Raw genomic sequence first — 15,555 nt, 5'->3', positions numbered from 1 at the left:
GGACAAGCTGGAATATCTGATTGTTCTTAACACAGATTAAGAAGTGTAGAGAGAAATGCTCATGGTAGTTCCAGATCTCTGCCGACAAACCTGTCCTCCAAGACAATAAGGCCCAGAACATGAAAGGAAAGTTGCCTGTAGAACCTTGCCTGAAAAACACTGGGTGGGATGCTTCTGTGTATAAGACCTTACTAACTGACAACACCTTTGGTAGCATACCCAGATTCACATACAAAAATGTCACACTGAGACCCACTAGGGGCAGAGCTCTGTGATTTCTGCAAGAAAAGCCACTCTATCCTTAGTTGCTTTCATTTTATAGAACAGTGAAAGGATCCCTGTCTTGACTGATCATTAAGCAAACTGAATTTGAATGGATCTTGGGTATAATGATTTGGGAGAAATGTGATGGTCCTTTATATTTTTCAAAACATTTTTAGGAAATAAAAAATTTAGGCAAAGTCAGAGTAAGATGAAAGAGAGTATCTCTAAAGGAGTAGCTATGATTCACTGTCTTTTAGTGTTTTTTTTTCTGTGTCAAGTAACTTGACGCTGGAAAAATTAGTAGTTAAAAAACAAAACAAAACAAAGTAAAACAAAAACTTTTTTATTGGTTAAAAAGTTCATCCCACCCCCTAGCTAAGCGACTAGTGTACATGCTGTGGATGCCAGAGGATGTTTTCTCTGTGACTATTCATTTTCGGCCTTCAGATCTGAGTATTAATCACAATGGATGCCTTAGTTCATTCTCAGTTTACTTTTTAATTATTTTTGTTTCTCTTCCTAGGGTAATGATCAGATAGATGTAAGATGCCCATAAACTAGTCAGTTAACCTATGAGAAAATTTTCTTTTAAATTCACAAGAGTTACAGTATACTATCAAGAAACCTTAGAATTTAACTGTTAAAATGACAACAATGTAAAGAGTAACATTTGGGTGTCACAGTCAAAAAATACTGGATAAAAATTCTGAATTACCATTTTGTTCCTGAAATAAGATGAGCTCTAGTTTTTTCAGTTTTCCTAATTAGTAGGTAACATTCTGGTTTGGAAATATCATGCAATAGTTATAACTTGCATTTATTAGTTGCAAAGTACCAGCAGTGCTTTCAGAACTACGTAAAATATAAAATGACACTATTCCTACTCTAAGGATTTATTTTTAGAGAGAAAACTTCAGATGAAAAAAAGTAGCTAGGGGAAACTTCTGTATAAGGCATAACACTTGTAAAAAAATTTTTTGCATCAGTGTTTTTTCACTTTCTACTTTTGATGCAGTCTTTGTTCAAGAAGACATTTACTAAAAGATGGGTATTATTTGAGATGTTTTTGTTTGTTTGCAAAGAGATGAGAATAGAAAGATGATCAAAGGAGTCCTAGTGTCAAAAGAAACAATTCTGAACAGTGGCTTGTGGAAGAAAAGGGCTGTATTTCCTGAGTAAAATAAATATACATTTAGCATGTTGGAAAGAATGTTAATTTTCGTAATTCATCAAACAACCTTTAATGCACTATGACTACTAGGTATCAACAGGTGGCAACATAGCCTGTCATCTTAAAATAGTTATTCATATAAAGTAAACAAAGGACTGCTTACAGAAGTAAGAAGCCTGCTCTCCATTACAGACATCTCAGAATTTGGAATGAAATATATGCATGAAAAAAATGCATAAAAACCACAAGCAAACTGGAAACATGTCACACTGTTTCTCAAATGACAGGTCTTAGTTAATTACCTCTTTCTGTATTTTCTCATTTCTTTTCTTGGAGTCTCTAATAGCTTTCGTACTCTAGTAATTCTCTATTAATCTTATTTTATTTGTATAAAGGAGACCCTTTATGTTAATGACACCCTTTTAGACTTCTTCAGGCAAAACTGGTATCTTTTTGACACTGCTTATCCATCCCTTCCATCTTCTCTCCATACTTGCCTTCCGAAAACACTATGATTTTTCTTTGATACTTCTCATCCATTGATTACTATCTACTTGGGAAGTTATCCCTTCCTCACTATTTCCAAATTGGTTTGAGTCCAAAATTCTTCTGTCAGAAAACATGCAAACATGCATATATTAACTCTACTTAATGATTACATTGTTGTAATACACCGTTTTAGTTGTGTAATATTTTAAAACCCTTATATCTTTGATTCTTAAAGTAACATAATGATACAGAGTGAGTAGATGTTATAAGCCCCAGTTTACAGGTAAGAATCTAAACACCCTGTACAAAATTGTGCACATACTGTTAGAACCAAAATAAAAGGCCATGTCTTCTAACTTGTCAGAGTAGAAATCTGCCCACTACCCAGTGCTATGAATATTATTTCTCCAATTTAGCATAACATAATCTCTCCCTACTTTCACCCACTTATATTTTGCCAAGAATCAAGGCATCAGCTTAACTTTAATATCTGCCACTCTCCAACCGATTATTTTTGGGAGCTTGTCTTTCACCCATATTTCAACTTATTGATCTTTTCCACATATAAAAACAAAATTTCTTTTTTCAAGCCAGTTTTTTAAAAAATCTAAACTAAGATTTTTCTTAAGCACCACTCTACCTTAACCCCTCTGCCATTAAATTTAATTTTCTTACTCAATATATTGATCATGTCCTATTTTGTCCTGAGTTTTTTTAATTGGTTCTCTTATATTTCCCCTATCCAGGTCAGCTGGGAGAAGCCACCTCAGTTGGGAACAGAGACTTCTATACACAAAGATGGATCCGAAAGACAACATGAATTCAATACACAAAGTAGGCATATTTTCCCTGATGATAGCCTTCAGCAACAAGTTTAGTTTAGGTTTAAATGCATAATACAAAACCTGGGTGCTGATTCCAAACTCCAGTGTACTATTTTCTAGAGTATACTCAGTATATTTTTATTAGTCATTTCATGGTTAAGAATTCTACTGTCAAGTGTTTTGGAAGCCTAAATTAAATAAATAGTCTTATTATAACACATCCTTTAGGATTAGTGTTCCATAAAATGATAATTTATGAAACTGTGCACCTAACTCTATTCATATTGAACTAGAAATTCAAAGACAGAGTTTCTCACAGGATTCTCAGGACTTCCTGTTTCCCATCTTTCTGGAAACACTTTGAGAAGAGACATGCATAGAATTTTGGCACTTAACTTCTAGTTTGAGGCAGAGGTGCACTTTAATGAAGGATAAAATAAACAAAATAATCTAGACCTTGAACTTCAGTAAAAGGTTCCAAGTGAGTGTATACAAGCCCCTATTTAAAGTTTTTGGTTGACTTTTCCCCCTCATTTTCAGTCTGCCTCCTCCAACCTATCTTATTGGAAACATTTCAAATCATTGAACACATCTTGCAACTTTCACGGAAATGCTCTCCCTTTCAAATTGTTTCCCACAAAAGAGTTCCTGACATAGCAGCAACTGAATTCACAGCAGTGACAGTTGCCCAAGAACTATATGTATAAACATAGCCCTCAAATGAGGAGGAAGATGCTGAAAACATAGAGACCTTCTCATTTTTATCTCTCTGAACTTTCTAAAGATGTTTCAGTTTTTAAATTATTTTTCATCTGTACAGTGTTAACATGTGTTACAAACATGGGTTTTAAAGAATGACTTTTTCCCCCTCCTCAAACAAGGGCATAGTAAATTCGGTTAAATTTATATTTTAAGTTTCTAACTTGAACACAGCACATTTTAATATATGAGGTTAATTTCTATAATTCTAATGTGGACTAGAAGCATAGATGACTACAAGTAAACAATGGCAAATAAATATTTCAAAGTTTATGGTAAATAAGAATAAGCTAAATATATTTTGGAAGCCAGAAGGAAAAAGAAAAAAAAATACATTTACTTCATAACATAAAAATGTAACACATCTATAAATAATAGGTTGAAAAATAAATGACAAGCTGGAGAAAATATTTGTAACACATATGACAAAGTTTGAACATTCATTAAATAGCTTATATGAAGCAATAAAGAAATAATCTAATAGAAAAATGAGAAACATACATAAATAAGCTAGTCACAGAAGAAAAATGCAAATGGTCAATAACAATGAAAAGATGCACAATACAATCTCTCAGGTAGACAAGATTAATGAAATGGCTGGCAAGGTTATGAAAATTATAAAGCCCATGCACATGTGGGGAGAATGTAAAATCTGCAGATAATGTATTAATATTTATGAAAATTCAAAATCATCATTGAAAAGTTCTACTAAATGCAAATTTTAGTGCATCTCTAACAATGAATGAGGTATATCTGTATATAATTACATATTTAATAAATATATCTATGATAAATTTTTATAAGTAGAAGTGAACCCAGCATTTAAAAAATAGTTACAATCTATATGCATATATACACACATGTATGTAATTTTACATGGGTGTGAATCTCTGTAACCACATAGGTAAAGACACACACTCTATATACACATATGTATCTAAGTTTATGCATTAAAAAAAGTCTGGAAGGATAGGCACCAAACTGCTAATCTGCTAATGACAATTCTCTGCAGGGGGTGGAGGAGTAAGGAATTAGGAATTTTGACTTTACATACGTCTATGTAATTTAGCATTTAGATCAGTTAAGTTTGTGTTGCTTTTTTATACTATTGTTCTTCAGAGATGTGGTAAACAATCATGAGTCTTGAATGATCTGAAAAGTTGCTGTCCATAGAAATGAAAAAACTGGGCTCAATTAGTGGACCTCAGAATGTGGACTGATAATCTTGGATGCCATGCATTGGACTTTTAGGTATGCAAAAGAGAGGTATAAAAGCCATCTATATATTATTCATGTTAAGAACAATGAATATGTTTACAATATTTAATATAAACTATGTGATCTGTTTTCCATTAATTTTTTTCTTAGTTTTGAGTGTGTGTGTGTATACATAGATAAATGAGATTTATTGGGATAGAGCTACTGGGACATTTGCCGGTTAATCATTCAGTCAATATCCAAAAAACATTTAATACTATACATTACCATGTAAAGAAAATTGTGCCTGGAAGCATGAAGACAAAAATAAATAAAACATAGCCTCTGCGTTTCAGAAGGGCAAAGTGTAATAGCAGAAATACACACACACACACACACACACACACACACACCTTTCAATGTGATGGAAGAAGTGAAGTGATGGGTGGGACACAAGGTACAATGCTATCACACGAGCTGTCATGAGCAAATCTATTTGGCAGAACCAGAGAAAGATTCTTGGAGATTGTGGGTTGAATAAAGAATTACAGGGTATTCTAGACAAGGCAAACATCAAACATGTCTGAAATATCCTCAAGTCTTCAGTGTGATACTAAACTAGTATGATTGAACATTTACTATGTGTTTCAGGCACTCTTTTCTGTGCTTTATATGCATTAATCCAATTAATCCTCACATCAACTCCATGCACTACTATTATCAATATCCCTCTGTTATAAAGGAGAACACTAAAGCACAGAGAGTTTAAATAACTTGCTCAAACCACGCAAATATAAAATGTGGCAGAGTTGGTTATAGTAGAATCAAGGAAAACCCAGGCAGTTTGGTCTCAGAGCTCCTGCTCTTAGCTATTTGCCCAATTTCTAAAATATAAGAAGACTTGTGGAAGGTTATAAAATTAGAATTACAATAATCATGGGCTGTGTTCCATGCTAAAGAACTTGAACTTTCCTCAGTCCCTTACAGACAACTAGTATAATCTTGGGCAGATGCTATCTACAGATTTAAAAGTTGGGCTGAACTAGTGTGTGTGTGTGTGTGTGTGTGTGTGTGTGTGTGTGTGTGTGTGTGTGTGTGTGTGTGTGTGTGTGTGTGTGTGTGTGGTGGAGGGAGGGCTAAAAAAATTGGAAAAATAATCTAACTTGAATTTTAGAAAGAAGGTTTTAGCAGACTTTTGTCTGATAAGTTAGAGAGGCCCATGGAGTAAGCCAGGCCCAGGGGTCACTGCAATGACTGAGATGAAAATTAATGGGATTTTGACCTAAGACATGGAGTAAACAGAAAGAACAAGATAGAGTGGAAAAAACATTTTGGAGATAGAATTGACAACATCAACAGTGTAATTTTACTTTAGTGTTTTATAAAGAACTTATCAAATGGAAGATAACTTTAGAAAGACTGTGATTTAACTTTTCATTTATTTAGGTATATTAAATATTTAAGTATTAAAATAAATACTTCACCATTCCATCACAGTAATTTGTTAGCAAGGTATAAGTTAGTATCTTAAAATTATATATACTTCAATCACTTAAAATTGATTGACTTAATAAAACTTCCCATAACCTTTAGCTAGAAGATATATGAAGATTGTCAAATAAGTTCAGCAAATTCCCAAGATAAAATAGTTTTTATTTTCTACTCCAGTATTAGGAATAGAAATAATGATCTACATAGGAATAGACCAAAAACAACTGGCCTACCCTTTTCTTCAAATTTGTATTTAATTATGTTAAGATGATAACCTGACAACAACATCAATTAGTCTTAAAGCTGTATTACATTGGAAAAATATTCTTAACAATAATTGCGACAAAAATCATGGATTTGAAGCCTACTTTTGCCATACACAAGATACTTGGTCATGTGCAAGTCATCTGATCTCTGTAAACTTGAGTTTTTAAGACAAAATAGAATTAACAATAGATAGTTTGCAGGATTAGTTGAAGGATTAGCAGTGGTGTATGTAAAGCACCTGGCTCAGATGTTCACCTGCCTGATATTAGATGGCTAGGAAGCAGACAATTTTGCTGAAACTATGTTGGAATGGCCACCACATATGTAGCTTCACATCACTCTAAATGGTCTTACTGAAGATTTTCCTAATCTTCATTCTGCATATTCAGCCCAAGTTTGATCAAGAAATGCCATCTTGGAGCTCCCAAGGGCTGCATCTTTGTACACATGGAGTGCTGATTTCTCTTCCTGTGTACCTCTGGAGAGGCAGAAGAATTTCTTCCAAAATATTTTTTTCACCTGGCTATACTTCAACCTTGGGAAAAATTGGGATTAAGACATAGATGGTCAGGTGCCTTGAAACCTGGTCAGCTGACCAAATCTTTATAAGATCCAGTTACATATGCAGTTCAGCTAAAGAAATTTGCATTATGATGTCTTTCCCCACCTCCTTTCTTTTCTTTTCTTTTCTTTTTTTTGAGCTAAAGTGGAAAGATAATGGAGGAATCTAATAAATGGAGAAATCTGCATGTCTCACTTTGTCATACCAAACCTCTGTGTGAGGCATGTATTAATGCTTCCTATTTCTTGAGTTCTTGGTTGGATAATTTCAATTATATGGGCCAGTTACTGATCTTTTACTTCTATGTGCTATTTCCTTGAGGTAAGGAGCAAAATCAAGTTTTGAGATTAGGATAGCATCTAATAAAACAAAATACTAAAAAAAAAGCAAACTGGAAGCTTCCTGGAGTCACCCCCCTCTAGACTGTTAAGAAAACAAAGAGCAGAGCAAATGTTGTTAATCCTACTCTTGCTTTGTGCCTTTGGTCATTTAGGGGATAAGAAGTTAATCTAATGAGGCCAAAATTCTGTTTTCAACCCTACAAGAGATGTATTTAATTTGTCAGGATGTAAATCAGCAGGACCTCTCAGCATGACTGCATAGTATAATCGTGTCCATAAAACATTCCTCTGCATTCTACCAAAGAAATGGTGGGCCCTCCGAAGGACCAGCTCACTGACTTGGCAGCTGAGGCCTCATCACACTCAAAGCTGGTAAGTCACACACCCAGACACAACCCCTGACATTCCCTGGGGAGGAAGCAAAGCTTAATTTAGATAATCCCCTTTGCAAAGTGTATTTGCTGATCCAAACCAGACCTGGCCCACTAATGGCATGCTGTTCCTACATTTCAGAGATGCCACATGTAGAAATAGCTTCTTGTTGCATTTGGAGGATTAAGATTCATTTAAAGAATAGGTAGGGATGATCAATAAACTATTTTAAAATATATAAACAGTTTGACCTTGACCCTGTATCCACTTAAATATTGTGGCAGGGAGGGCATTTCTTTGTTGCTCCAGAAAAAGCTTGGCAGAAATCCTTTAATTCCATTTCACATATAAAAATAAAAAATAACAAAAACATAATAGGGAAAAGTATGCTGTGTATCACAAATGTGTACTTCTGGTTTGTATAAAGAAAAACTTTTTCTAAGTGGTTCACTGTAGAATCATTTATTCTTTTTTTTTTCTTTTTACAGCTATACCTGTGGTATATGGAAGTTCCTGGGGCTAGGCGTTGAATTGAAACTGCAGCTGCCAGCCTACACCACAGCCCAGCCACAGAAAAGCTGGATCTGAGCTGCATCTGCAACCAATGCAGCTTGCATCAACACCAGATTGGCAGCCCACTACGCGAGGCCAGGGTTTGAACCCTTATCCTCACAGACACTATGTCGGGTTCTCAACCCGCTAAGCTACAATGGGAACTCCCTGAGAATCATCTATTCTTCAACCACTACGCCTGGTAGACAAATAGATGTCCCACTAACACTGCATTACACACAAGGACCCTTCAAAATGAAGACACAGATAACTACAGAGATATAGAAATGCCAGGAGATTCAGCATTTTGATAGAAAAGTATCTCCAGGTACAAGTGAGGAAATGTCATACTTGAGGGCAAAAAAGGAAAGGAGTGAGGTATGGGGGTAAAAGATGCATGTAAGGTTTTTTCAACATGAGCAGAGAAAAGAATTTCAAGTTAAAAAAAAGAGAAATATACCATATGATATCACATATATCTGAAATCTAATATATGGCAAAAATAAAACTTTCTATCATGGACTTGGAGACAGACTTGTGGTTGCCAAGGAGGAGGGGGAGGGGAGTTAGATGGACTGGGAATCTGGGGTTAAAAAATGCAAACTATTGCCTTTGGAAATAGATAAGCAATGAGATCCTGCTGTATAGAACTGGGAACTACATCTAGTCACTTGTGATGGAGCATGATGGAGGATAACGTGAGAAAAAGAATATATATATATGCGTGTATGTGACTGGGTCACTTTGCTGTACAGTTGAAAATCGAGAGAAAACTGTAAACCACTATACTAGAAAAAATAAAAAATCATTAAAAAAAACTCAAATCCCTTAAGTCAATGTGAAATGCCTATGTTGCTGGAAAATGGAATTATTATAACCCTGAAAAATATTATCATTACCAATAAATGGTGTGATTTGTATCTTAAGAAAACCTGAATTTTCATCAGTAATTAGAATTCAGTGAAGGAAAAAATTCATTAGCAGAAGGCACATATGTGCTTGGAATCAGGAGTCAGATTCTTCTGGAGATTGTGGCACATTGGAAAAGCCCCATACACTTGACCCACAGTGCAGCTCTTTAGAGAGCTCAGACTTTGACTCAGTTTTACTGATGGAACAGAGAGAATAATTTTTAAGCACTTTCCCTTAAAAAAAAAAAAAAGCATTCTGTGGTAAGAATTTCATAGAAGGAAATTATACCAGGTGCCATATCAAGAATTATAATGGACAAAATATCCAAGACGATTTGGAATCAGCTTAGAAGGGATACACTTACACAGTGGAAGAGGAAGAAGGAGGAAGGAGAAAGAGGAAGAGGAAGGGGGAGGGAGAGGGAGAAGAAGAAAGAGGAGGATGAGGGAGTTCCCATTGTGGCTCAGCAGAAACCCACCTGACTAGTATCCATGAGGATGCGGGTTCGATCCTGGGCCCCACTCAGTGGGTTGAGGATCTGTCCTTGCCCTGAGCTGTGGTGCAGGTCACAGATCCTATGGCTAGGATCTGGCATTGCTGTGGCTGTGGCATAGGCAGCAGCTACAGCTCCCATTCGACCTCTAGCCTGGGAACTTCCTTGCGTATGGCCCTAAAAAGCAAAAAAAAAAAAAAAATCAATAAATAAAATAAAAAGAGAAGAGAAGGTTTCTTCATGGTGGCTAAAGTGTCAGATGTAGACCAAGAGATGATATTCATGTATCAGTAGGAGGAGAATTGAAGAATATATATCACGCTGATAACTTTTTAAAAGGAGAAATCATATGCGGTAACATACTTAGTAGTGACAAATGAATCAAAACTGCCCTACGTTTCACCTATAAAATGAATATCATATGGTTATTAATAATTAAATGGATCTTTACTGATTAAAAGATAATCTCCAAAGAAAGCAGGCTGCCAAACAGTGTGCATAGCACAACACCAAGTTTTGTCAAAAATATGTTTATATTTTATATATAGCAGCATATGAAGCTCTATCAATGTGATGGGATTGTGGTTTTTAATTTTCTTTTGTGTACTTTCTAATTTTTCTACAATAAATGAATGTTACTTATATAATTATAAAAACAACCTAAAAATAAGGTTGAATTGCTGTTGTTTTACTTCTTTCTAAACAAAGCTTTCACAAAAGCATTCTGAAACATGATCACAAATGGAGTTCACTTTTAGCAACAAAGTTAAAGCATGGTGGGACCCTAAACAAGGCATACTTGCAGTAAAGTATACCTGTTATATGTATGTGTCTCTTTACCGTGAAAGCGCAGTGGGATAAACGGCACTTTTAAACAGATTTTCAATTCCAGAACATTTCATCATGCAACTGGTCAAGTCCTGTCAAGTTTATTTATTGTTATACACTTTGGCCCATGATAGAGCATAAAGATAAACAGACGTAAAACTTAGAAAAATAGACACCAATAAGGACCTACTGCATAGCACAGGGAACAATACTCAAATCTTATACTTATTTACAATGGAAAAGAATCTGAAAAAGAATACACACACACATCTGAATGACTTTGGTGTATACCTGGATCTAATACAACATTGTAAATCAACTAAACTTCAATTTTAAAAAATAAAAACCAAAAGAAATATAAGTCACAGAGCATGGAGTGACCCCTTTCAGATTCTAAACAAACAGTTGGGTTTCTCTTCTTCATGTAAATGTTTAATTATAATCATTGTCATTATACTGTAATGCTTAGCATGAAGTTGGGAAATCTTCCTAGGTTAAAGATAGTCTTGCAAGACCATGTTCTACAGCAGAAAGACCAGAACCAGAAATAAAGAAACCTGGGTTACATCCCCAGTTGTGCCACCAGTAAGCCGTGTGACCTTGCATAGACCACTCACTTCCACTGAATCTGTTCCATTTGTAAAGTAACAGGAGAACTAGCAGTTCATCTTAGATGCCTTCCTGGTTTGGAATATGGTAAAAACTCTAGTTCCACTGAGTCAACGAATGGTATTTTACTAGTTTGCAGCAACACAATGATCTTTCACTCACTATAATGCACAAGAAATGAAACTTCTTCAAGCTGTCCAAAGATCCAGAAGAAAATGCAGTTAATATACAATATATTTGTCCTACAAAGGTTAGTGCTTTCATTGAATTGTCCATCATGAATGTCAGTGATGGACAAAATAATAATAGCAAAAAATAATAATGTAGTCTATATATCATTCTGGCTGTAAAGATCTTTAAAACTCATTTCACTTACCTGAGATGATTCATGGTTTATAAAACACATCTATAAAGCTGGTCAAAGAAATGTATTATGTCCAGTGTTAACTGCTTTAAATGGTAGTGGCAGGTAGGAAACAACTTTTGAACCAGCTTTACAGGTGAATAATTTTCTGGAAAAAAACTGCTTATATTTAGTGCAAGATCTATGAATTCAGCAATCTTGAAGCTCTGTACAAACTTTAAGGCAGGTAGAGTGATAATTTAAGTTACTGAGTTTCAGAGGCTCTATTCATTTCTCTATTGCTATAGATTTTAGATATGCTGAAAACTGTCAATATTTTGTGTCACCAAATTTAGTCATAGAACCAAATTTTGTGTATATGGCAAGATCTGAACAACTGAACATTAGATAAATTCATGTTAAATGTTATAAAAAGCAAATATTTTAAAAATGTAAACAGTATTAATCATATTTTGACATACTCACTGTAATCATAAGCTCTCATTTCTTTATATTAAAAATTAATCTGGCTCTATGTTTCTTTTTTGGCAAATCACTTCAATCTTTTTTTAAGAACTAGCAGGAAGAAGGATGTAAATAAGTACATATGTATTTACATTATTTTTGATTATTTTATTTGCTTTTTTATTTTTTTTCAAGGCTGCACCTCTGGCATATGGAAATTAGGCCAGGGGTCAAATCGGACCTACAGCTGCTGGCCTATGTCACAGCCACAGTAACAAGGCATCTGAGCCACATCTGTAACCTACACCATAGCTCACAGCAGAGCAGGATCCCCAACCCACTGAATGAGGCCAGGGATCAAACCCCCAGCCTCAAGGATACTATTCAGACTCGTTTCCACTGTGCCACTAGGGGAATTCCCTGTACATTATTTTTGGAACACAATAGTACGCACCTGTTTTTCTCATGAATCTTTAGGATTTCATTTGTCTGTTGAAGAAGCTGCTTCTCTAGCTTATATGTTGATAATGAATTCTCCAGCAGTTGTATTTCAAGTCGAGAAGTTTGATTTAGTACCTTAAGATGAAAGAAAAAAAATTTCAATCTTCATTCACAAAGAGTAAAAACAGTTACTTTGGAATTTTTATTTAGCTGTGTTTTGTTTTTAAATAATATTTCTTCTAGAATAATTAAACAGTCTACCTTGTAGTAATTAATGCTTTTCACATCTGAAACATTGTATTTATTTGAATGGCAATTGAATAAGAAAACTGAATTGTTAAAACCATTTTCAAATTTCAATTTTCATGTTCTCAATCCCTAGGATACCCCACTGTGCTAGCTGCCTTACAAATATTATCTCCAATATTTACAAGTACAAGATAAGTGCTGGTATGAGGTCTTAGATATTAATTAAGAATAATTAATAGGCATGTAAAATATACCTGCCTTGCATCACGTTGTAAAAACTAAACAGAAATGTGCAAAACACTCTGGATGCAGTTTTGATAGATTCATGATTACAATTTACTGAACACCTATCATGTTAGGTTATATTTGCCCTTCTCTATGCCATACCACTTCATAGTACTTGTTGAAAGAGGAAATGTCATCATCAGTTTAATGAGGAAACAGTTCAAAGAGAGGCTGGAATCCACACAGGAACTAAGGGAAGAACTGGTATTTCAAAACCAGATACTGTGTCTCTAATTCTAGTGCCTTACACAGAAAATCAAGAAGAGGGAGAATCATATGATCCTGGGTCTTCATCTGAGGTGATGAAGTGACCAGGAACCCAGATTGCACTGAAGACATTGTAATCACACTTTCAATTGTTAAGTATCCTTTGCCCTACACTGGGTCCTCTAGAAAATGTAAATGTTCAACACATCTTGAATCACAAAAACTCATGTTGCTAGTCAGGCTTGACTATAAAGTGAGTCTGAGCCATGAACCAAAACTTATCCACTCTCCAAAAAAACATAACATATTCTAGTCCTAGAAGATGACTTCAAACTGTGCCAATGCTCTTGTCCCGCCCTCTATCCCTTCTTCTTTAAGGGAACTAAAAAGGGTAAGGAAGAAGGTATAATTAGTTTTAAAAGTTTCCTTTGTCATTTGAGAACTTTTATAACCACCATACCTTTTTTAATGATTTTTATTTTTTCCATTACAGTTGATTTACAATGTTATGTCAATTTCTACTGTACGGCAAAGTGACCCAGTTATACATATATATGCATATTCTTTTTCTCACATTATCCTCCATCATGTTCCATCACAAGTAACTATATATAGTTCCCTAGGCTATACAGCAGGATCTCATGGTTTATCCATTCCAAAGGCAATAATTTGCGTCTATTAACCCCAAACTCCCAGTCTATCCCACTCCCTGCCCCACCCCCTTGGCAACCACAAGTCTGTTCTCCAAGTCCATGAGTTTCTTTTCTGTGGAAAGGTTCATTGGTGCCATATATTAGATTCCAGATATGTGATATCATATGGTATTTGTCTTTCTCTTTCTGACTTACTTCACTTAGTACGAGTCTCTAGTTCCATCCATGTAGCTGCAAATGGCATTATTTTGTTCTTTTTATGGCTGAATAGTATTCCATTGTGTATATGTACTACATCTTCTTAATCCATTCATCTGTTGATGGACATTTAGGTTGTTTCCATGTCCTGGCTATTGTGAATAGTGCGGCAATGAACATACGGGTGCATGTTTCTTTTTCAATGAAAGTTTTATCCATATATATGCCCAAGAGTGGGACTGCTGGATCATATGGTAGTTCTATGTACAGTTTTCTGAGGTACCTCCATATTGTTTTACATAGTGGTTGCACCATACCATTTTTAAGAACTACCTATTGAAAGGGACCTGGGGAACCTTCAGGAGGTTCAGTATCAATCTAAAAGATCCCCCATTAAAAAATAACACCAGTAAAGCTTTCTCCTATTCTGCGGCACATACAAACCTGGGGTTATATGAGATGCACACATAAAGCCTTTTTAAAATATACTGACATGTTCAAGGTTGGTCTTGGGCTAGAGGAGGTTGTGGGAGAAGGAGAAATATTTGCAGGGGAGCAGAACATGGACTAGAATGACATCAAAGAAGCAACTACTGCAGTTATAAAATTTAAGGAGGTGCCGAAAAACTCAATAATCAAGATAAGTAACATTTGAATACAACATTTTTTTTATTTTTGTCTTTTTGCCTTTTCTAGGGCCACTCCCGCAGTATATGGAGGTTCCCAGGTTAGGGGTCTAATCGGAGCTGTAGCCACCAGCCTGCGCCAGAGCCACAGCAACACGGGATCCGAGCCATGTCTGTAACCTACACCATAGCTCACGGCAACGCTGGATCCTTAACCCACTGAGCAAGGCCAGGGATCAAAGCCGCAACCTCATGGTTCCTAGTCTGATTCGTTAACCACTGCACCCCGACAGGAACTCCTTCAATGCAACATTTGGAAAGATCAAAATTAACGTATAAAAAAATAAAAATAATAAAATAAAATTTTTTAAAAAAGAAAAAATTAACGTATAAAAAACATGTTGAATAGATTATCATTTTAACATAAAGACAGGATGCGCCCATATAAATGCATGATTCAGTCTTGCATAACCTGATCTCATTCCTTTCACCTCAGTTTCATCCCTGCTGGAGAGGCTGGGTCAGGAGTTAGATGGGGCACTGGGCTTTAAAAATGTTTTAAGCTACTATGATTAGTTTATACAATTGTCATGAATATGGATCTGAAAGCCAGCTAAAAGTTACTAGTACTAATCAAAATTCAGGTATGTGGAATGTTTTAGAGTTTTAAAAAATATTTCCCATTCTGAATCAGTTCGTTTGAGGAAAAACAGGAGCAAGAGAACCTGGGATTTGAAGACAGAATTAAAAGCAGCCCAGAGGGGAAAAAAAATGGCAGAGAACGTAAAGATTAGGGATACATAGGATATTACCTTCAACTAGTAAACATATTTTTGTTTGTTCATTAACTAGAATTATAAAGTAATTAAATATAGGATGAAACATCTGTAATTTTAGGTGATATTTGGAACAATGTTTGGCACAGAGAAGATCCTCTGTATTTATTAAATGAATGAA

At 35.2% G+C, this 15,555-nt stretch overlaps 1 protein-coding gene across 2 annotated transcripts in view; it reads right to left on the bottom strand.

Annotated features, from left to right (window-relative positions):
- ANGPT1 (angiopoietin 1) overlaps positions 1-15,555 on the bottom strand; it is a 289,488-nt gene that overhangs the window by 97,690 nt on the left and 176,243 nt on the right. For both annotated transcript variants that reach the window (XM_047783418.1, XM_047783419.1), the window contains exon 3: positions 12,394-12,515. In XM_047783418.1, the coding sequence (XP_047639374.1) occupies positions 12,394-12,515 (122 nt within the window). The remainder of the gene's footprint in view (positions 1-12,393; positions 12,516-15,555) is intronic.

This window comes from Phacochoerus africanus, chromosome 6 (assembly GCF_016906955.1).
Source record: "Phacochoerus africanus isolate WHEZ1 chromosome 6, ROS_Pafr_v1, whole genome shotgun sequence".
Classification (NCBI taxonomy): Eukaryota; Metazoa; Chordata; class Mammalia; order Artiodactyla; family Suidae; genus Phacochoerus; species Phacochoerus africanus.
The sequence above is the reverse complement of the archived record's forward strand: the minus strand, read 5'-3'. Positions and strand labels throughout refer to the sequence as shown.